The 22,151-nt window shown below is 39.9% G+C and overlaps 1 protein-coding gene across 4 annotated transcripts; it reads left to right on the top strand.

The window, feature by feature from the left end:
• Window positions 1–529: 529 nt before the first annotated feature.
• trpm2 (transient receptor potential cation channel, subfamily M, member 2) lies at window positions 530–21,583 on the top strand. Of its 4 annotated transcripts, XM_054786723.1 has the most exons (34): window positions 530–1,115; window positions 1,228–1,313; window positions 2,434–2,498; window positions 2,579–2,747; window positions 4,598–4,778; window positions 6,231–6,394; window positions 6,471–6,645; window positions 6,800–6,861; window positions 6,939–7,139; window positions 7,205–7,307; window positions 8,254–8,375; window positions 8,853–9,218; window positions 9,680–9,817; window positions 9,893–10,022; window positions 10,095–10,240; window positions 11,067–11,179; window positions 13,685–13,783; window positions 13,872–14,088; window positions 14,403–14,521; window positions 14,597–14,729; window positions 14,853–15,024; window positions 15,861–16,041; window positions 16,116–16,297; window positions 16,809–16,941; window positions 17,006–17,093; window positions 17,166–17,250; window positions 17,344–17,483; window positions 17,584–17,648; window positions 19,574–19,600; window positions 19,683–19,769; window positions 19,849–19,927; window positions 19,995–20,096; window positions 20,758–20,871; window positions 20,955–21,583. In XM_054786723.1, exons 1-34 carry the CDS (start codon window positions 1,004–1,006, stop codon window positions 21,069–21,071), a joined length of 4,473 nt encoding a protein of 1,490 aa, XP_054642698.1. In that variant the 5' UTR covers window positions 530–1,003; the 3' UTR covers window positions 21,072–21,583. The 4 variants fall into 4 exon arrangements, 3 of the variants coding, with proteins under 3 accessions (XP_054642698.1, XP_054642699.1, XP_054642700.1); XR_008572416.1 differs by lacking the exons at window positions 17,584–17,648; window positions 19,574–19,600; window positions 19,683–19,769; ... (2 more) ...; window positions 20,758–20,871; window positions 20,955–21,583 and having other exon boundaries at window positions 16,809–16,901; window positions 17,166–17,429; XM_054786724.1 differs by lacking the exons at window positions 17,166–17,250; window positions 17,344–17,483; window positions 17,584–17,648; ... (4 more) ...; window positions 20,758–20,871; window positions 20,955–21,583 and having other exon boundaries at window positions 16,809–16,919; window positions 17,006–17,028.
• The last annotated feature ends 568 nt before the right edge of the window (window positions 21,584–22,151 follow it).

The raw sequence follows: 22,151 nt of genomic DNA, 5'->3' as shown, positions 1-22,151 counted from the left end.
GATGCCTTTATTCTTTCACTTGTAGCGGCTAGTTACAGTATGTCGGAAAAAAGTTATTTGTTTGATGGCTTTGCTTTGTGTCCACTACAGAAATGCGTGTTTTCTAGACTTTCATTTGGTGAACTATTATTGATTAATTGGAAAATTGGCTCATTGCTGAAACCTTTTGAATATGTTTCCTTGAATTCGGCTACGTTGTCTTGTGCATAATAATTTTCAGTTCTTCTGTATCGGCAATGTCTGAAAGCAAAAGCTAACTTGACTTAACACCGTGTGTCTAATGAACGCTTCGTACACTGGTGTGAAAAAATGTCTTCTTAACATGATGTCTCGTAAACACTATTCCATGATAGCAACAAGGTTTTTCTTGACACAACTGAAGTGAGCCTTTGCATCTGGATAAAAATGTTTTTGGTTTTTTTTGGACAAACACTTGAAGGGAGTGACAGTTTGAAACGAAAATTTGATATCTCTAAACTTGGTTCCCTGCAGTATTTTGAATTGTACTGTTTTATATTTTATGATTGACACAAATGCGAATGAACAATCATTTTTACCACAACATTAGTCTGGGTCTGAGACAGACTTTTATTGATCCACAAGGGAAAGTGCTTGGTCGCAGTAGCTCAGTTGCAGAACAAACCTAAGAACACTTCTGTATAAAATGCAATACCATATGTACAGTGTAAAGTATCATAAAATAGAATATAAGATGAACAAGATTTGCTTATAGTTGTATTATCCATCCAGCTATTTTTTATGGCGCTCATCCTCACAATGGTCGCGGGTATTTTTGCATTATAATGTTTTAATTTACTTCAAAGGTCCAAAGCATGTTGTATGGGGGCATTTAACTCACAGAAACACACAAAGCGGTGGACTGTGTTAAACTTGTTTACCTAGTACGTTAAAACGGTCTTGTAGTCTTTCGGGAACAAGATCTCTTTTTATCCTGGATACTCAGAGGTGTGTCGCCTGGCAACAAGCGCGCCAACGCCTGGAGATGACAATGAAACATTGCATTTCCGTGAGTGTCGCTGAACAACACACAGGTGACTTCATGTTCGTGCTGTCCGTCATCCAAGTTAAAGGAGGCTCAGTGGGCAACAAGAGAGGTACAGTTGATTTGATAGATCGCTCGTATCGTATCGGAATGTGCAGGTGTACCTAATGTGAGTGTGCATGTAAACTGACAAGCTCTCTCTATTCGATCTCCTCCCACTTTAGCAGAAAAAGACCAAAAAGCCCATGTGATGGTGCAGCAAGGGAAGCAGAAATATAAAATTAATCACGTGATTTTGTGTCTTAAAAAGGTGAGTCAATTGTCCGAAAGAGCATTTTTGAGGTCAGAGGTCACTGGATCAGAAAAGGGCTTTCCCTAAACTGTTGGCAAATAAAAAACTAAACTAAACTAAACTCTGCAGAAAAGTCAGAAACATTATATTCCAGCCTGTGGTGAGGGCTTTCTAGATCTGCAATTACGTATGTTGCCAATAAGTCCTCATATGATGGTGCAATAACCAAGAACACACATCTTGACTTTAAGGAGCTTATCTTGCATGAATCTATCGAGTCAACTCATATTAAAGCCTGGATCTGCAATTTTGTTTCCAATATGTCTTAACATGATGGTACAATGTCCAACAAAAACATTGACCTGAAAGAGTTTATCTTGCATCCAAATTCAAACCACACCGTATCAAGACCTTCCTCATATTAAAATCTGTGATGATGGCTTTCTAGGTCTTCAATTACGTATATTGTCATTCTCTCCTCATATGAGGCCGCAATGACCAAGAACTTGACCTTAAGGAGCTATCTTGCACAATAACGTAAATTTACTATATTTAGTTTTGAGCTCTCAAGAGTGTGCCTGGTAGTCTGATTGACCAAAAACATGTAAAGATCATTTCTAGCCAGGCCATATACTGTATGTGCCTAATCACATACTTTTACATTTAGCAGCTAACGAAAAATCAACAATAACGGTTATTATGAGTGGTGAAAAATGCCTGGAGTTGGCTAAATTGTATAAATCTGTGTGTTTATTTGTCAGTTGTCATTAATACAATCCGTGTTATGTTCTCAAGTGCTGCATCTTTAATGTTTTTTTGTTATAAAGTGGTAATTAATCCCCCATCAGTGATGTAATGTATCGATCCATCTCTGGCATCTGACTTTCGGTAAATGGGATGTCTGGCAGCCTGCTCAGCTCTCACTGACATCACACAAGTAGAAGAGTGGAATGAGACGGCACAAACAGGCTGCACTCTATGGAAGCTATTCTATACTGTTATCTGCTCCCAGACTCAGCCTGTCTTCTGTAGCTTTGCTTCTGCTATGGCGGAGACGGGAGGGTCTCAGCTGATTCAAAATCTGACCTTGAGTGCGAGCGGTGCCATAAAGCTACTTTCTCTTTCGCCTACTTTCCAGCATGCCACCTGGATCAGACACAACATCCGCAAGAAGGAGTGTTGCTTCTTTATAAAAGGTGCCAGGTATGACTTGCTCCTGTGTTGAAAGGTTCCACGAAATAACCTTGTAATTGACCCTTATTGACCTCTTGTTGCTGCCACAGAGAGGATGTGTGCATGTGTGGCTACGGGAAGAGTGAGCATGCGGCCGAGGCCATCAAAGAGGAGGACTTCAGCAGAGAGGTGTGGGACGCACACAGACATGTCCGCGAAGTACCCACAGACGCTTTCGGGGAAATCAGCTTTGGTGGTTTGAGGCAGACGACGACCAAGGTTAAACATTACATTTACTTTCCTACATTGCGACACACCAACCCCCCCCCCAAAGATAGAAAATAGTAGCACTAATCAGAAGAGTGCAGACCTCTGCCAAGGCTGAACTGTCAACAAAAGAAAAAAATTATGTGTGGTGAGCGGTAGTTTCTGCAATCAGCAGCATGTGCTCCGACAAGAACGAGGCAGTAGAGCAGGGGTGTTAGATCTCGTCCTGATTTACAGAGCAGGATCTAAAACTGAAATGTTTCTTAATCTTCATTAAATTGCTACTCATTACACTCGAGCCTCATTCGGACTCGGTCGCTACCTGTCAGTATGTCAGAGAATGTGATGGGAGAACGTTGTGTGATAAATTAAACAAGTAGGCCTAAATCAAAGATAAAGGGTGGAGTCTGGGTGTAATTATTACACTGTCTGGACTTTGGGAAGCACTGACCGAGATAAAATATAAAAATTTTTTTAGATAAAATATAAAAGTTTTTTTTTATTTTGATGAAGTGATGGCCACTTTTAAATGAACAAACCAAGAATCTAGTTAATTTATAGTTTTTACTCACTTTTTTATCTCTCTTATGAGGTTATGCTTTTATGCATGTCTTACATCATCATATGCAAATAGTATGCAAATTAGCTGAAGAGCTCATCTAGTGACTTCTACAGCCAGTAGCTACTTTTCTTACCGAGGAGTTGATTTGAGCACAAATTAGTAATAAAACGTGAGCTGTGCTGTGCTGTGAAGGGATGATTATGTGAAGGGATGAATAGGAAAAAATGAAGAAATATCTATTTTCCGCGAACAAAAGTGAATAATCATGGATCACAATGCTCGTTTGTTTAATAAGAACAAGTCATTACATGGCAATGAATGGTCTTGTATACAGTTGCAACGATGGATTGATGATTAATCGATTATCCAATTAATCAAATTAAATCGTTTCATTTAAAAATGTACTGTAAATATCCTGATTTCAGTCTCTCAAATGTGACTGTCATTTTTTAATTTCCTTAGTCATCCATGACTGCGATTGGCTGGCGACCAGTCCAGGGTGTACGAAAATAGATGGATAGATAGTCATCCATGAAAACAGACCTCGTATCTTTGTGTTTCTGATATCTTGCAAAGCAAACCACTGCAGAGATGTGTGTTGGAGTGTGCATAACAACATTCACACGAAAAATATTGGATTTATCCACTTGTACTTGTGCGTATGAAAATGCGTACATTTGTCCAGCGCAGGCCATATCATCTTGCTACAAAAGATGGCGAAAAAAAGGACACACGAAAAAGAAATTCCTCTAAAAAAAAAAAAAAGTGAAAAATATTGTGACGCGTAAAAGTAATGTTAAAGTCTCGTCTCTTAGACCAAATATTGTGTTTCATCTCATCTCTTGAGCTGAGTGTCTTGTGACACTCCTATTATTTATTCTATTATTATGTTATTACATATTTTATATATTATATTGTTACATTTATTATTTGTATCATTTATTTGACAAATGAACTAAAACAAATTTTTTTTGTAATTAAATTAATTAAAAACGAGCGTCCACATACTGGTGCATTAACCTTTTTAGAATTACCATTATTTAAAGCAGCTGTGGCCTAATTCTAATAATACTAATACTAACAAACTAATACTGACAGTAATACATTTGTTAATCACCGAAGGTCAACATATGGATGCTATGCTATGCCAGTGACTTCTTATAAGCTCTTTTCAGTGTTGCCCTAAACATCGTCGTAATGTTCGTTTACAATATTCTGCGGGGCAATAAAAAAAAAAAAAAAGAGCTACAGGTCGAAAATACATTGGACATTGTATGGTTTGTTTTTCCTTCATTCTCAGTATGCCCGAGTGTCCACAGAGACCAGTCCTGAGGCCCTGTACGAGTTACTGACTGAACAGTGGAAACTGTGTCCTCCCAACCTGCTGATATCAGTGACCGGAGGAGCTAAGAACTTCTATCTGAAGACGCGGCTCAAGAATGTTTTCCAAAGAGGTCTCATCAAAGTGGCCCAGACAACAGGTTAGCATCTCTGACAGCATACAAGTACTATCAAGTTTGTCAAACTATCACAATGTTCAAAATTGTCTTTAATTTCAAAATAATATAATTAAATGTGAGTTAATAAGTTCTTTGCTCCAAGTGTCGGCATTGTAAAGCCTTGATTAACTGTGTAGGCAATGCTTTAAGTCACATTTTAACATTCTTAACTGTCATACAAGTGTAAAAAGAAGTTGACCACTGCATAATAAAACTAAAATAAAGTAAAACTGCTCAGCCTAATCCTTTAAAGATTTGTTTGAGGAGTGATACTGTCACCTAGTGGCGTCTATAATATGTGCTTTTTTTCTCTGAGCATCTAGTTAGGTTAATTAATTAGTGTATGTAACCGATACTAAATGAATGTAATTGCTTACCAGCATGTCACATGTTCCACTTTAGGTTCTATGGTTATCATTACACTTCATCGATACCAGGGGTGCTCACAATTTTTTTCAGCCTGCGAGCTACTTTTCAAATGACCAAGTTCCCAAGCTCCTAATATTATGTTGTTAACATAAAATTCAAAACTTTTTTTCTTGTAATATTATGACTTTGTTCTCTTAGTATAAAAAAAAAATACTGCTGTTTTTTTTTCCAGTTTTGCTCTTTGAGTTTTTTATTTTTTATTTTTTATAATTGTATTTTTTAAATGTGCCACAGTGTGCAAATGGAATCCAGGCAGCATTTTGGACACCCCTGTCTTAGATGCTGTTCCTTGTTTTGCTTGACTATCCCTTGACTTTTGAGGGATATTTTTTTCCCAAAAATTTGGTTGAACTCCAAATTGTTGGAGCTTTGGACTTTTTGATTCAGGTGGCCCAATACTTATTTTGCTTCTTCCATGCTGATTTGCATCATAGCAGTGTAACCCAGAAAAGAAGTGCATGGAACCGGATATTCTGGGATCCCAATCAGGTTGCCATCATTTGAGGGTAAAAATATAATATGACTCAAATATTTTCTAATGTGGCTGCAATGCAAGCAGAGAGATTGGATAGAGCCTGTCATCGCAAACCGGACATTGAACTGTGCCGATCAATGATGTACACTAAAGAAGCTCATCTCTATCCCAGCCAATGAGCTACAAAGCAACTCCTGATGCAGTACAATAGGTACGATTCTTTGCTCACCAATTTTCATGCAAGAGGAGCTGCAGGATCTCGTAGCAGTTGTAATCCGAAGAGGCAGGAGAATAAGAAAAGCAATGTCATCATTGCTAGTATGGCTGGAAGATCATATTGTAGTATAGCATTGTTCAATCAGATAACACTGCTGCTTACAGCCTCTGGGGGGGCAGTAAAAGTACTTTCAGTTTAGTTTTATTTAGTTACTTAATACATTACCTGTATAGCTAACTTATCTATTTTTTTTTTTTTTTTTTTTAGCATGTACGGTGCTAAAGACTACACTGCTCTTCTACTGTATATCCAGGTGCGTGGATCATCACAGGTGGCACCAACACTGGTGTAATGAAGCATGTAGGGCAGGCGGTGAGGGATTACTCTCTGAGCAGCTCCATGCAGGGCCAGATTGTGACCATTGGACTGGCAACATGGGGAGTCATTAACAATCGAGACGTTTTGGTGCATTCACAGGTACTAGATAATTAACATGTATTTTCATGGTCACATTCATCTTCTAATGTTAGTACAACCAGTATGTTCTCTTCAGGGTTGTTTCCCCGCCCATTACCCCATGGACGTCAAGGGTCGAATGCCATGCCTTGATAACAACCACACTCACTTCCTGCTAGTGGATGATGGGACACACGGCCGCTATGGTGTTGAGATCGATCTGCGGAGTCGTTTGGAGAAGTGCATTTCCGGAAAGCCTCTTGGAAACAAAGGTAGCACACCATTACAGGTCAGTTATATCTGGACTCATGAATTGCCGCAAGGAACCGTATTTGGTAGCCTGAACATGACACGCCTTGCTAGATTTTCTACCACTTTCACATCCTGCGTGCTGTTTTTTAAACCACATGTATTTTTCATTGCCAGCTGTTGGAGTGACCATCCCTGTGGTGTGTGTAGTTTTGGATGGAGGAGCAGGCACTCTCAACGTGAGTCCTCACTTTTGTCGTCTTTGTCTCCCCGTGGTCCAACCATGCTGTGTGTCTATGTATCTCTCCCCTCTCAGACCATCTACACAGCCATGCTCAACGACACACCGTGTGTGGTGTTAGAGGGCTCTGGAAGAATGGCCGACGTGATCGCCCACGCGGCAGGACTACCTGTGAGCCAGGTCACCATCAGTCTCATCCACCGCCTGCTGAAGAAGTTCCTCAGCCACGAGTATGACAACTTCTCTGACCTCAGTATCATCGAGTGGACCAAAAAGGTAAGCAAAAACATTCCTTATTCTTTTTTCTTTTTTTCTGAACAAGTGTCCACATTCTGTGGCAGATTCAGGACATCATCAGGATGTCTCACCTGCTGACGGTGTTCAGAGGAGGCGGGGATAGTCACGGGGATGTGGATGTGGCCATTCTGCAAGCACTCTTCAAAGGTGGGCTCATTGATGCTTTAAGATTATTCCACATTCAAATTGTTTCCATCTCTGGCCTCCGTTAAATTATTAAGGCAACTTCCAGGCCAACTTCCTGCTGACTCACAGAGGCTCGAATGCCAAAAGTGAAATGTGTTCTATTTTTCAGTACTTGACCGGGAAAAGTATGTCATTATTAAAAGCCCGAAGAAGACCTTGCAGCAATTAAGTGTGCTGATGCAAAGTGGTAGAAGCAAATTGTTGGTTGGACAATGTTTGTTAAACTCAATGTTGTCAAATTTCTTAATCCTCATCACAAAAACGGGGTTGCAGATGTAACAAAAATAAATGAATTTTTGTATCTATCACTGAGCATCACTTAGCAACATGAAATTTGGTACACATGTCGATCATGAGTATAAGTCTCAACAACCCGTCCTGTCAAATCAACAGAAAGTTAAACATTTTTACTTGGAAGCATTCATTTTAAGGTCATTTTGGAAATTTCCAGGCCCCCTACAAAAACTCCTAGAAGATTCATCCGATCGTTACCAAATTCAAACCATGTTTTTTAGTGCAATTTCGTTACAGTGTTCTCTCATTTGCTTTGTGACTTGTAACAAAAAGCTTAGATGTGGATATTTTGTTCAGGTAGCATTTATTGACCTACATTGGACTATATTTAGCATCTTTAATGTACAAAATGTATCAAAGTGGTGCCTCATCCTTCAATTTTTATGTATGGGGGCCCTTGCTGGAACATGTTTGGGCACCCTTGGTCTAGGTTTTTTACATTACACATAGTACATACTTTTAATGGAATCCCTTACTGAAAGAAATGTATACTCGGATATGTAAATGATAAAAAAAAGTCACATTGGACATGGTGTAGTATATATATTTTGTATCATTGGCAAAACTTTGATGGTGAGCGTCAGTGTGCTGTCAATATACTGTAACTTCTTAGCTTCGAGGGCCAGTGAGTCACAGGGAGTGGAGGGCTGGAGGAGGCAGCTGGAACTGGCTATAGTCTGGAACCGAGTGGACATAGCCGCCACCGAGATCTTCACCGACGAAAGCCAGTGGAAGGTCAGTCAACTGATTTCCGTGGCTAGTAGCAGTCACTAATACCTGCTAATGAACGACAACTTGCAAATTAGCCATGTGTACTGTGCAGCCAGGAGAGACGTGTGTTCCACTTTCCTGCATGTGTGAACAACTTCTATGGTTATCATCACATTTGTCCTCTTTGCCGTGACTGGTACCTACAAGAAAAGCCAAATAAAAAGCTGAATACTCTTGACTAATGCTTTAGATGTGCATATGGCAGCAGTTTGACCTCTTTATGTTTGTGCAACATTGGTGACATTTTTTCCCAGAAAGTTTTGGCCAATTGGGTGTGTGGCAAGATTTGCCATTTCTATAAAGTGCATTGTCATGGGAAGTTTTGCATACATTTAGAGCTTGCACCTGCACAGTGAAACATCAGTGTTAGTACATTTTGTATGATTTCCTCCTAAAACCTCAGAACACAACCTGAAAAATGTGCTTTGTTGTCCATTCCAGTCGGGTGACCTCCATTGGGCCATGTTCTCGGCCCTGGCAGGGAACAAGCCCCAGTTTGTGAGTCTCCTGCTGGAGAACGGCGTGAGTCTAAGAGAGTTCCTGCAGAGTGAAGACACGCTGTGTGACCTCTACAAAAAGCTGCCCAGCTGCTTCTTCCTCCGCAAGCTGGCCAAACGGGTCCATTCCGCCTGCAGCCGGAGGAGGAAAGTGTTTGTCCTCAAGAACCGGGTGCAGGCGGGGCCAAGTGAGGGTATCTGCTTGAGTTACGTGTCTGATGAGGTGCGGCACCTGCTGGGCAACTTTACCCAGCCCATCTACCCACCGCCTACCATGACGTACCAGTTCAACATGGAGGATGCAGCATCGGTGAGCCACTAGGTCCATCATCTCCAGTTTCATTAGTATGATTGAAATATCACTACTGCGAAAAAGACACAACAAAAAAAAACCCTTAAAACTAAATTGCACATAATGACAATAAAATTGCACCTTGTATTTTTAATACACAGCATTACTGACATTTTCTTAAACAATAATTAAATGTCATTTTTAAGTCATTTTTCATTCTTTTTTTTTCAAAATATTGTTCTTATACTTAGCAGTGTGCGAAGTTACTCTAAATTTGACATTCACACCACCATTTCAAAACATCTCACAACTTCTTGAGAATGTGTACCTAATAAAGTGGCCTTTAACTGTATGCAATCATGTATCATAACATATGGATAATATGAGAGTAGCAGCTAACATACCGCATGTCTTTGGTAGACGACTGCATATCTTTTGAAAGCTTTCGCTTACACGAGATAATTTCACTGTCCTTCCAGCTGTCAAGAAGTCTATCGGGTTCCCAAGCTCCCCTCAGGATGGACCTTGCGGAGGCCCAGAGAGACCCAGCTAGAGACCTTTTTCTTTGGGCAGTTGTGCAAAACAATAAGGAGCTTTCAGAAATTGCCTGGGAGCAGGTTGTGACAACACAGACCAAGCTGGGGAAATCATTGTTTTTGTATTGTATATTCAGTGTACTCTTGTTTACTCAGTGTACAGACTGCATGTCCGCTGCCCTGGCTGCATGCAAGATCTTAAGGAAAATGGCAGAGGAAGAAAGTGATGCGGATGAAGCCGTCGACATGCTAGAGCTGGCCAATCACTACGAAAGGCACGCGATTGGTATGAATATATGGTACGTCACGTTAATTTGAAAAAGCTGATTCATTCAGGTGTCCGTCTTCTGTGTTGTAGGTGTGTTCACACAGTGTTACAGCAATGGTGAGGAGCGGGCTAAGAAGCTGCTTGTTCGCGTGTCGCCATTGTGGGGGAGGACCACGTGCCTGAGACTGGCACTGGCAGCTAACTGTAAAAGCTTTGTGGCTCTGTCAGGTGTTCAGGTATGGTGACATTTTTTGCATGAACACTTTCATGAGTTATTTCTACACTTTTAATTGACCTCAATTAGTCTTTAAGTCTATTAAGGCCGTGCACCATCACTTGAGTAACTAAATGTAGCACCCCAAATAGATGCGTCCTATTTTTCCTCAGTGTTGGTGCCACTAGGTATCAGGAAATTAAAACCAAACTAATACAGATACCACCATGTTTCACTGTCTTTACTACAACGTACACTGTCTGCAGAGCATACTGTATGTGGCATCTGGAACATTGATCTGCTTTTATTTAGTATATTTTTATTTGGTTAATTAATTACTTTTTGTAAAATTAATGCACTGTATTGTATTTTTCTACAATTGATATGTAGAAAAACTATTGCAAAAAGTGTATAATTTTATTTATATTATGTATTATTTATATTAATATACATTTGAAGGGCCCCTCCACACTTTCCCCTTTACACACCTGACCCCTAATAGTAGATGCATGGTAGTTTAATGAATAAGCAATCACGGGCACTATGTTTGTACATGCAATCACTAGTCTTTTTTTTTTTAAACATGAACAACAACTTAACATGGTACAAACTAAAGACATAAACACAATTAAGCATAAAAACAACAGAAAGAAAACAATACAAAAAAAGACAGAGACAATAAGTTTGTCATTTGCATGTTCAAAATGGAGCGGGAGTAAGTTTGAAAGTTATCTAGCGTAGTGCACTAGTTTTTCAGTGCATGAATAATCAATAATTAATTTACATGCTTCCAATTAATAATACTAATAATAATGACATCACCCAATGTGTGGATGTGTGACCTCCAGGCCCTCTTGACTCAGATCTGGTGTGGGGAGCTTTCAGTGGACAATCCTGTGTGGAGAGTGATGATCTGCATGATATGCTTTCCACTCATCTACACTGGCTTTCTGACTTATAGGTGAAGTTGAATCGTTTTATGTAAATCAAAGTAAATATATAGCAGTCCCTATATACTGTACTAGGAGTGTCACAAGATCTCGTGACATTAAAATGTGACAACATTTCTCATTCAGAAAAAAAAAAAAAGTCTTGTGGGCGCTCGGTCTGGGATGATAATAAATTAATTGATTAATCACACAATAAATTACCTTGATAACTTTTCCATCCTCAATATGTTGCCATGCGCATCGTGTCTGTTTTCCTCATTTCTCGCCTCCAAACAGGCAGGAAGAGAGTTCACTCTGTGCATTGGCATGCACGGGGAGCGAGCCCTTTTGTCAGTCTCGGTGGGTGGAGGTGAGGTGGGTGCCGGTAGCATGCACACAGATTGCAAAAGAGCGTAACATAGTAGAATTAGTAGATTGCGATATATTGTCTGGTTTTTTTTCATTGTTCTTTCCTTAAAAGTAATATTAAAATCTCATCTCGTCTTGTTCTCATAGAGCCAATCTTGTGTTTCGTCCCGTCTCTTGAACTGAGTGTCTCGTGACACTCCTATTATATACTGTGCAAATATGCTTACTGGAATCTGATCGGAAGCTTGGTGTATATATGTGTGTGTGTGTGTGTGTGTGTGTGTGTGTGTGTGTGTGTGTATATGTATATATATATATATATATATATATATATATATATATATATATATATATATATATATATATATATATATATATATATATATATATGCGCAGTGGTATGAAAAAGTGTTTACCCCCTTCCTGATGTATTTTTTTGCATGTTTATCACACTTAAATATTTCAGATCATGAAACAAATTTAAAGTCAATGACAACACAACTGCACACAAAATGCAGTTTTTAAATGAAACTTTTTTTTATTAAGGGAGAAGAAATATCCAAACACACTTGACCCTGTGTGAAAAAGTGATTGGCCCCTAACTGGTTGGGCCACCCTTAGCAGTAACAACTGCAATCAAGCACTTACGATAACTTGCAATGAGGCCCTTAGGCTGTGGAGGAATTTCATCTTTGCAGAATTGTTGTGATTCAGCCACATTGGAGGGTTTTCCAGCATGAACCGCCTTTTTAAGGTCATGCCACAGCATCTCAATAGGATTCAGGTCATGACATTAACTAGGCCACTCGAAAGTCTTCATTTTGTTTTTCTTCAACAATTCAGAGGTGGACTTGCTGGTGTGTTTTGGATCATTGTCCTGCTAAAGAACCCAAGTTGGTTTCAGCTTCAGGTCACCAACAGATGGCCGGACATTCTCCTTCAGGAGTTTTTGGTAGACAGCAGAATTCATGGTTCCATTTATCACAGCAAGTCTTCCAGATCCTGAAGCAGCAAAACAGCCCCAGACCATCACACTACCACCACCGTATTTTACTGTTGGTGTGATGTTCTTTTTCTGAAATGCGGTGTTATTTTTACGCCACATGCAATGGGACACACACTTTCCAAAAAGTAAAAATTTTGTCTTAATGTTCTTTTTGTTCAGCAGTGGTTTTTGTCTTAAAATTCTGCCACCCAGGCTGTTTTTGCCCAGTGTCTTTCTGATGGTGGAGTCATGAACACTGACCTTAACTAAGGCAAATGAGGCCTGCAGTTCTTTGGATGTTGTTGTGGGGTCTTTTGTGGCCTCTTGGATGAGGCGTTGCTGTGCTGTTGGTTAATTTTGTTGGCCGGCCACTCCTGGGAAGGTTCACCATTGTTCCATGTTTTCGCCCTTTGTGGATAATGGCTCTCACCGTGGTTCGCTGGAGTCCTAAAGCTTTAGAAATGGCTTTTTAGAAATGTTAACCTTTTCCAGACTGATAGATCTCAGTTAATCTCACTTAAATTATGTTTTAGCGGGAGGGGGGGGGCAAATCACTTTTTCACACAGGGCCATGTAGGTTTGGATTTTTTTCTCCCTTAATAATAAAATGTTTCATCTATAAACTGCATTTTGTGTTCAGTTGTGTTGTTATTGGCTAATATTTAAATTTGTTTGGTGCACTGAAGCATTTAAGCATTTAAAAAAGTAAATCAGGAAGGGGGCAAACACCACTGTATACTTCTATCTCTAGTTATTATAAAAACTCAAAACAGAAATCGTTGCTCCTTTCTTTTCATTTGAAGAACTTTCAATGAGCCTACATCATCTGATTTAAACGCGCTGTGGTAGTCTTGTGCCGCAGTGTTATTATTTGGCAAATCACCAAAACTCGTTTATAAGAATGCAACTTGAGGTCTGTCTTATTAAATTGCTTAACAAATAAGAAATAAACATCAAATTGGCAAAGGTTTTGTGTTCTTTGTGTACTTGTGTGTACTTGAAGGCACCACTAGATGGTAGCAATACCTCTTAGACGGTATTAGGATCCCTGTCAACTCAAAAACGCAGATGAATAATGCATAATGTTCAAAATGGCTTTGATGGTTCTCCTTCTGTTGTGTACCAAATCAATACCATGTTCATTAGTATTTCCCAGTGGATTGTCCATGTTTTGTCTTGCTAGACGTGACGAGTTAATCCAGAGGGAATTTGAAAAAAATGAAGCCATAAAGACCGTGGAGAGTGTCACAGGAAGTGCGCTCACAACCAAAGCTAAAAGCTGGTGAGTAAACATTTTGTTTTGTCTGGTATTGGTTGGTAGGTGTCGTTGAAAAAACATAATGATCGTGACCTTTTGTGCTCCCTATTAGTGACCTCACCACCATGAAGTCTCTGAACTGCTGGACCAGACTGACTGGCCTGTACAGTTCACCACAGGTTAAGTTTTACTGGAACATTGTGTCCTACTTCGCCTTCCTCTTCCTGTTTGCAGTGGTGCTGATGATGGACTTCCAGGCCACACCCTCTCCTGGGGAGATCCTGCTGTATGTGTGGCTCTTCTCCCTGGTGTGTGAGGAGGTCCGACAGGTAAGAGGATGCCTGGACACACTTATATTGTTATTGATGACATATCGTCAACTTGAGATGTACTGCAGTTACCGATTCCTTACGTTGCACTGAGTTTCATTTCTGGTTCTATGGTTATGATCACATTTGTCTTCTTTGTCGTCACTGGTACCCTCCTGTGGTGGCATTAGCAAAAAATCCAAAGAAAAAGCCTAATACTCTTGTTTATAGAAAACGTAAATAACTCATTAACATATGTTTAGGAGTAATTGTGTTAGCTAGTGCTAGTCTAACTGTCAACAGGATCTCACACCACTTTCTCTTTTTCACTTCAGTTGTTTTATGATCCAGATGGATTTGGGTTCCATAAGAAAGCCAGGGTGTACATTAGAGAACTGTGGAATATTTTAGACGTTCTGTCCATCATCCTCTTTATTATCGGCCTTGGGTTTAGGTGAGTTACCTTTACCTTTAATGGTGTTCCATCACCTGGGCCGTCTTTTCAATAACCCAGTTTTTTGTCTTGAAGGCTAACGACGCAGCTGTTCTATGCTGGTAAGATCATCCTCTGCATTGACTTTGTGGTCTTCTGCCTGCGTCTCATGGCCATCTTCACCATCAGTCGGACACTTGGACCGAAGATCATCATTGTCAGGAGAATGGTAATATCCAAAATCGCACTGATAGCAAAGCACAAGCAAAGGTTATCCAATTCAGCAAAATCTCAGAATTTCTAAATTATACAGTATCTCAACTGGTGTGTTTCCATCTTGACTTTCTTCTAGATGATGGACATGTTCTTCTTCATGTTCCTGCTGAGTATCTGGGTTGTGGCGTACGGTGTGGCCAAACAGGGCATCCTGATTCACAATGACAGTCGTCTGGAATGGATCATCCGGGGAGCTGTTTATGAGCCGTATCTTGTCATATTTGGAAATGTCCCCACCAACGTTGATTGTGAGCAGAAATAGAAAACACAAAATGTGTCTTTGGACATCTTGACCTGAATCTAAATGAATCTTGGGGTTTGAGGAAGGCCTGTGTCTGTTCCATCATGACTGTACTGTATACCCAAGTGTACAAAGCAAAGCGAGCGCCTTAATGCTTGGATTAGTTTTGGAGCAGAACAACCTTTACATGAATGTTTGTAAACAAGAACCGGATGCACAAGTCTGAACAAAATTTGCATTTTCTCTCATTTACACGGAAGTTCAAATATATACTGTACATACATTTACCTCATTTCTTGATAAGTGGTGCTGAAGGTTCCAGAATGTCTTGTTATGATCGTGACTGACTGATGAATATATTTGAGCCAGTTTGTGTCATTTTGGCCCTGCGTAAATTAGAGAAAATCCAAAATAAATTCTAACTTGTGCACCATATATGTTATATAATCACTCCCCCCTTGGAAAAAGATTGGTTCAAATAAACCATTAAGGGCTTACATTTAATGACATTCATGCCCATTGGTATATGTAAACTTCTGAGCACAGCTGTATGTGGTATTTACACAACTGCAGATAGTACCAGGCGTCTGTATACAATACTTAACAATGCTGTACTCAATTAAGAGACTACATCACATCACAATATGCCATACTGCATATAATAATATACTATATATTGTATTACGGTCTCCGTAACGTGACTTCAGCTTTACAGATGCCATGTCTGGTTGCATTTATTTATCCAGTAAGTACTGGACATAGATCATTCTGTGAGGACATTTGACTCTTGTTTGGATAGTCCTCTTCAGAGCCTTGGGTGAAACATGTGATTTCCCAATGCAGATGCTGCATTTGACATGGACTCCTGCAGCATGAATGCCACTGATCCCTTAAAGCCCAAATGTCCTGTGCTGAATGAAAACCAAACCCCAGCCTTCCCCGAGTGGCTCACGATCATCATGCTGTGTGTTTACCTTCTCTTTGCTAACATACTTCTGCTCAACCTGCTGATCGCCATCTTCAAGTACGTTGTCCCACCTCTTCATTCTTCATGCTCACACACTCTTTTTCACCTCAGATCTTCTCATCTCTTTGCAGCTTCACGTTCCAGGAAGTGCAGGACAACACTGACAGAATATGGAAGTTTCAAAGATATGAGCTTATCAAGGAATACCACAGTCGCCCTGCTGCCCCTCCTCCCTTCATCATCCTCAGCCACCTGTACATCTTCATAAGGAACGTGGTGCTGTGTAGGCCATCCCATAAATCCAGACAGTTTAGTGAGTACAATGTTTTCATTTCTGACCACCACAGATTGTAAATCCACTCTGTTAACCACAAAAGGCACTTGCAGTATTTTGATTGTTAGCAAGTAGGATAAAACACAAAACTACATAAATGAGTTCCACGGAGGTGTTGCAAGGATGCCAAGTTTTGCTGAGGATCTGGATAACCGTGTAGTTTCAGGAATTTATTTCCTCTGAATTGTCCATAGGTATGAATGTGAGTGTGAATGATTGTCTATATGTGCCCTGCGATTGGCTGGCGACCAGTCCAGGGTGTACCCCGCCTCTCGCTCAAAGTCAGCTGGGATAGGCTCCAGCATACCCCCCGCAACCCTAATTAGGATAAGCGGCACAGAAAATGGATGGGTGTTTTTTGAGGCACAATAACAACATTCCCACTGCACACTGCAGAATCAAAAATAGTACAAATCTTACGTCATCCTCCATGAACCAGGAAGTAGCCTGCTAATCCATAAACTGTTAACATTCCATTTTTTTTCTTAAGGAACCGAGCTCCCTCACATTGAGGAAGAGGAGCTGCTGTCATGGGAGGCCTTGATGAAGGACAGATACTTGCTGTCCACCCAGCAGCAGCAGAGTGAGACGATGGAGCGATGTATTGTGGACACGGCGCAAAAGTAAGAAGGATGAAATGCATTTTTTGAGTTTTCACATACTCTTTTGTTGTTTTTCTCCCCGCAGAATCGCCACCATAACTGATAGGTTGGAGCGGGAAGAGGAGATGAGCTCGGTCATCTTGATGAAACGACTGGCCCGACTGGAGGAGCAGGTTGTGAGAAGATATTGTACAAATACATGTCGCACTCTGTGACGCATCATTTGCATTGAATTTGATCTGCAGGTTGTCCAGTCAGCCAAAGGCCTGCAGTGGATTATGGGGAGTCTCAAATCAAAGGGTCTTGCTTTGAAAGAAGAGCAACCACTCAGTCTGCTAGCATTTCTTCCTAGTTCATAACATTGCATGTCATGTATTTCTATGATTTCTATTAAATGTAGATGTTTGTTCTCTTTTCCTGCAGCCATACTTTCAACAGTGAAGGATTCGTCAGAAACGTCAGAGAAAGAGACAGATGGGTTCCATGTCAAGGCCCGCCAGTTCCATTACCCCAACAGCAAAGTCACTCGCTTCCCAGTGCCCGAGGAGAAGGTGCCGTGGGAGGTACGGTAGTTAACATTTATATTTCACCCACCGCTCCTCACGGCAAATATTTTTGATCTGAATTTAACAAACCACTTCGTGTTACTCTTGTTGTTTTCAGGTCAGCTTCAGCTCGTACATGCCTTCTTATTATAGCTCAGAGGACAAAGGAGATGGTGTGGATGGGTAGGATTTTGTTATTTCCTTGCAGCCTTGTCATGTACAGTGGATCCTGTGAAGTCATTTTGAATTCAAGCAAAAACTGCCATCTTAGGCGACATCACGCTAGATAAGTGCCATAGCTCGCCCCCATATTGTGATTTACACCATAAATATTAGTCCTACATTTATTTTATCTACATATTTAGATTCCTTGACCGTGAAAACGTACCATTAGCAACTCGATTCATAAGGATATCAATATTAGTTCAGTAGTTATTCACAAAAATTGCAATGGCGGTTTTCTTCTGGCTCTAGCTCAATAACGTTTGAAGATACAACAAATCTGTTAGCACACCCCAGATTCCACAGTGTCTTGGCTACATGTAATGTAATGTAACACATACTTTAATAAAAAACTTTTTATTATTAGCTTTTAAGCTAGTTTACAGATTTAATTTGACAGACAGCGCTAGCCGTTCCAAGCTTGACAGACATGTTCACAGTTCCGAACAGCCAGCTTTGGATAGAGATTGAAGTTTCTCATATGTTACTCTGGCTTTTTTCTTTTTTGCCATTTTCACTGGAATCTTACCACTTTTTAGACTTTTATGGCTGTTGCACAGACGGACGGCTTGTCCGCCTCCAGCCCCAGAAGTCGCTATCTGCAACTTGACAACATTTTGACAACAATAGGATTAAAAAAAGAATGTTTTCACAGCCATGACATGTTATATACTTATTTCATGTAGGCAGCCCGTTTGTTGTTGCCCCCTCTCCTGCAAGGCATTAAGTCGTCCAAAATAATAGCGTTCCAAGTTAATAGTCATCCAAATAATTAGTATTCGAACATAATAGTGATCCAAATAGAACTTCAAAACAAGCGATGTGGACCACCCAGGAGCTGCGACTGTTGTGATGAGGTGATGGGCGGAGCTTGGCCTTTTTTAACAAACAAACTGGATGTTGATAGATGTAATTCAGACATTATTATATACAATGTACGTTACTCAGAATGAAGATGTTATTCACACTTAAGCAGATGCTTCTGAGAAGCGTTTGGACATTACTCATGCTTAGACGGAGGCAGACGGAATTGTTAAACGGCAGCTAGCTAAACAAAGCCTTTGGGTAGTGGGAGTGTTTTAAGGTTTTTTAATTTAATGGTGGTTAGTGTTGTTTTACATGCTGACAAGTGAGATATGTGAGGCCCATCTGCGATATAACTCACCTTTGCATCATGCCTTTGTGTTCGTTTTTTTTTCTTAAATTTTAATATTAATATTGGTTTATTGTATTATTTTTACGCTTGTACAGTATGACAAATAAAACAACTGTCTAGAACAGCTCCTCACGCAGCATTTTTCCTGCTCGATATGATACTAGCATCGAAACAGGAGTTCAGAAAATCCAATTAGGTATTCTTCCATTTGTTCGTAAAAATGAACAAAACCCGGTGAGTCCATGAATTGTCACATTCTAAACTTCTGGTACATGAAATTTCAAACAACCCAAAGTTGTGTAATTCAGATATACTTTCAGGCAAAATATGCCACAAAAGTCATGCTAAATTATGAGGACAGGCTAACTGCTACAGTGGTTATCACCTGCTCATAGTTAAGGTAGATGCTGTCATTATTTGAAGTGGTTAAACAGTGTTTTATTTTTGTTTATATCTTAATGTCTTTTTACACTTGCATGACAGAATGTTAAATTGTTATTTAGAAACACTCTGTACAGTTAAAGGTTTTATGATGGCAACAGTTTAACGCTGGAACAGAATATTTCTTTTTTTATTATTTCCAATAATGAAAATCTGTTAACCAGAAATCGGAAGTTGAAGAATATCTTGGAGCGTCGCCCTTAGAGGTTCCACTGTGGCTGAATTTGATTGAGCTGCCCAGCAAATATAGACTTTCAATGAACCAAGCCTGTTGTTGTCTTCCTCACAGATCAGAATCCGTCTTGGAAAATTACAGGTATGGTTCTTTATGGCCCAGCACAGTAATGTTAACATCATGCATTATTGTCTTATGTATCCGATTCCCTAATTGACACTAGGAACCCTGGAGGGAGGACCGGCATCAGGGGTCGAGGTTCACTCAACCGTCTGGGTCCAAATCTGCATGTAGATCTTGTGATTACACGGTGGGTTCAAATCAAGCAACTCAAAGTGGAATGTCTGCTTACAGGATCTGATATACGTCTAATGATTTTCTTTGTCTAGTGTGCGGGACAGTGGACGGTCAGTTTTGGAATTTCTGGCTGTTGCAGATGAGCAGCAGAAGACCTTGGTTCTACCTGGGGTGAGTCCCGCTGAGAATTGATTTTTACTAAACATTTACCTGACGCCTCTCAATTGAACACCTGCAGGGACCGGTCGAATCTGTGGATCGGCTGCCAGCGGCTTTGATGAGAACCATGGGCAAGAACCTGTATGAAAAATTACATGAAAAAATAGCTGAGGGAACACTGGTAGGTCAACACTTTGGTTAGTAAATGCAGAAGACCAAAGTAGTAAAGTACAACAATCAGCACATACAGTATATCCACAGCCTCTGGGTACACCTAAATAAATCCAAATAAATAAAGAGATTAAAAATGAATGAATGAATAAATACTGGAGTAAAAAACTAACAGAAACATTGTATAATTTAGAAATGAATTCTGAATATAGATTAAACAATAACTTATAGTAATAGTGATAAATGAATGAAAAATATTGCCTGATATATCAGACATTGGCCTACATACTTCTGCTATTAAAATGAATAATTGGTCATTTATTGTCAGATTCAATGTCGCTGTTGTATTGTTCCCTGTCGTTGATCATATCGGAAAAGAATTAAGTGTTCAGATTGATGTCATTCTCTAAATCCAATCATTTGTCTCTTAGTGTGGTGAAAAGTTTGCAATTCAAGATTTTGTATAGTGTTGTTGTTGAAAGTTGATGACTTTATTCCATTCATCCATCCATCCATTTTCTACACCGCTTATCCTACTTTATTCTATCAGACTGTATATTTTTTTTTACTTTAGATGTCAAAAACTCTGCAGGCATATATATTTTATTTTGTCAGGCTTAAGAGGTTTTGTTTTTTTCCACTATAAAATTATTTATTTTTTTTTAAATCAGGTTTTTGAAGGTTATGTGGACGACATCAGGAACACAGATAACGCCTGGGTGGAAACCACAGTCCTCAACCTTCACCTGGACTCAAGCGATGATTCCGAGGATATCATCAGCATGGTGAGATGAGGTCTTCATCTGCATGCTGGGCCGTTCTCTTCATGATGCTTCAGGCCATAACATGGATGTTCTGACCCTCTCAGGTGACGTGCAGCCGTGGCTCTCTGCAGTGGCTGGAGGTCAGCTGCAAAACTCGACTGTGCTTAGACCATAGTGACTCACTGAGGCGGATCGCCATGCTGCATAATAGGAACTCTTAATTGTAACTCCTGGTGGGGCTCCAGCCATGGATCAAGGGTTTCTAGGGCATGCCATTTTTCCCAAAGATTCACCATGTTGCACTCAAAGCACTTAAGCCATATCTGCTGCTGCTCAGTATCTAATCAAATTTCATGTAACCTTACTGAAAGCATGTACAATCTTCAGGTATGTTCTTTACTTGAATGTTTCTGCTTCATGCTCACATGTGCCTCCTTAACATGCATCTCTCCATAATCCATTGACAGATGTCCAGCAACTAATCACTATCTTGGACAATAGGTATGGCACATGTAGCTGAAAATGCACACCAATTTGAATAAACCATAACGCGGAAAGTCATTGCACAGGCTGCAGTGTTACAGTAGCAATCAATAAAACTGTATCCATGCACTCCATGGTTATATGATCCTTAGCAAAGGATACCTGAATGTTTACTTGTGTGTGGTTGTGTTGAAGGTTTGACTGTGGGATGTATTTCAGTTTATTTTTTTTACTTTAAATAAATAAAGGCTTTTGCGTCACTGAAATCACACCTTGTCACCTGCTTTTGAATGTCAATTTGTTGCAGTACATTGCAGTGGTGTAGAAGTGCACTGCAGCATACTGAGCGATACAATAAACTATATGTTGCCCTTCATATATTGTAACAAATTTCAAATAATACAACCAATGTTTTCCTTAAGCAGGCGTGCTTATACCGTGGGTGTAGTTTCACTACACATTGTGTCAACACAGAGCATAAAACATGCATGTCTGTGTTTGCCGTCTGCAGCTGTCTTGCAGCAGTTTCATGTAAACTGTAGGCGTGGTGCAGGTGCAAGAGGTCAGTATTGTTTTTATCCTAATTTTTTTTCCACACATAAATTAAATACATGATATCAGTGAATACATGTTTCTAAGTTGAGTTTTATGAATACCGTAAAAAAATGACCTAATTGAGACTCAGAATTCAAAACGCGAAATTGAGGAGAAGGAAATCTGACCGAGCTCTGGTTTGGAATCTGTTGCAAGAGAAAGACTCCTTCACAGAATAGTCGATCTTTGGTGACGCAAACGCTGGGGTTTATTTACAGGTGCAC

The sequence above is a fragment of the Dunckerocampus dactyliophorus genome, chromosome 9 (genome assembly GCF_027744805.1).
Source record: "Dunckerocampus dactyliophorus isolate RoL2022-P2 chromosome 9, RoL_Ddac_1.1, whole genome shotgun sequence".
Classification (NCBI taxonomy): Eukaryota; Metazoa; Chordata; class Actinopteri; order Syngnathiformes; family Syngnathidae; genus Dunckerocampus; species Dunckerocampus dactyliophorus.
Note: the sequence above shows the minus strand (reverse complement) of the source record. Positions and strands in the feature narration are given on the sequence as shown.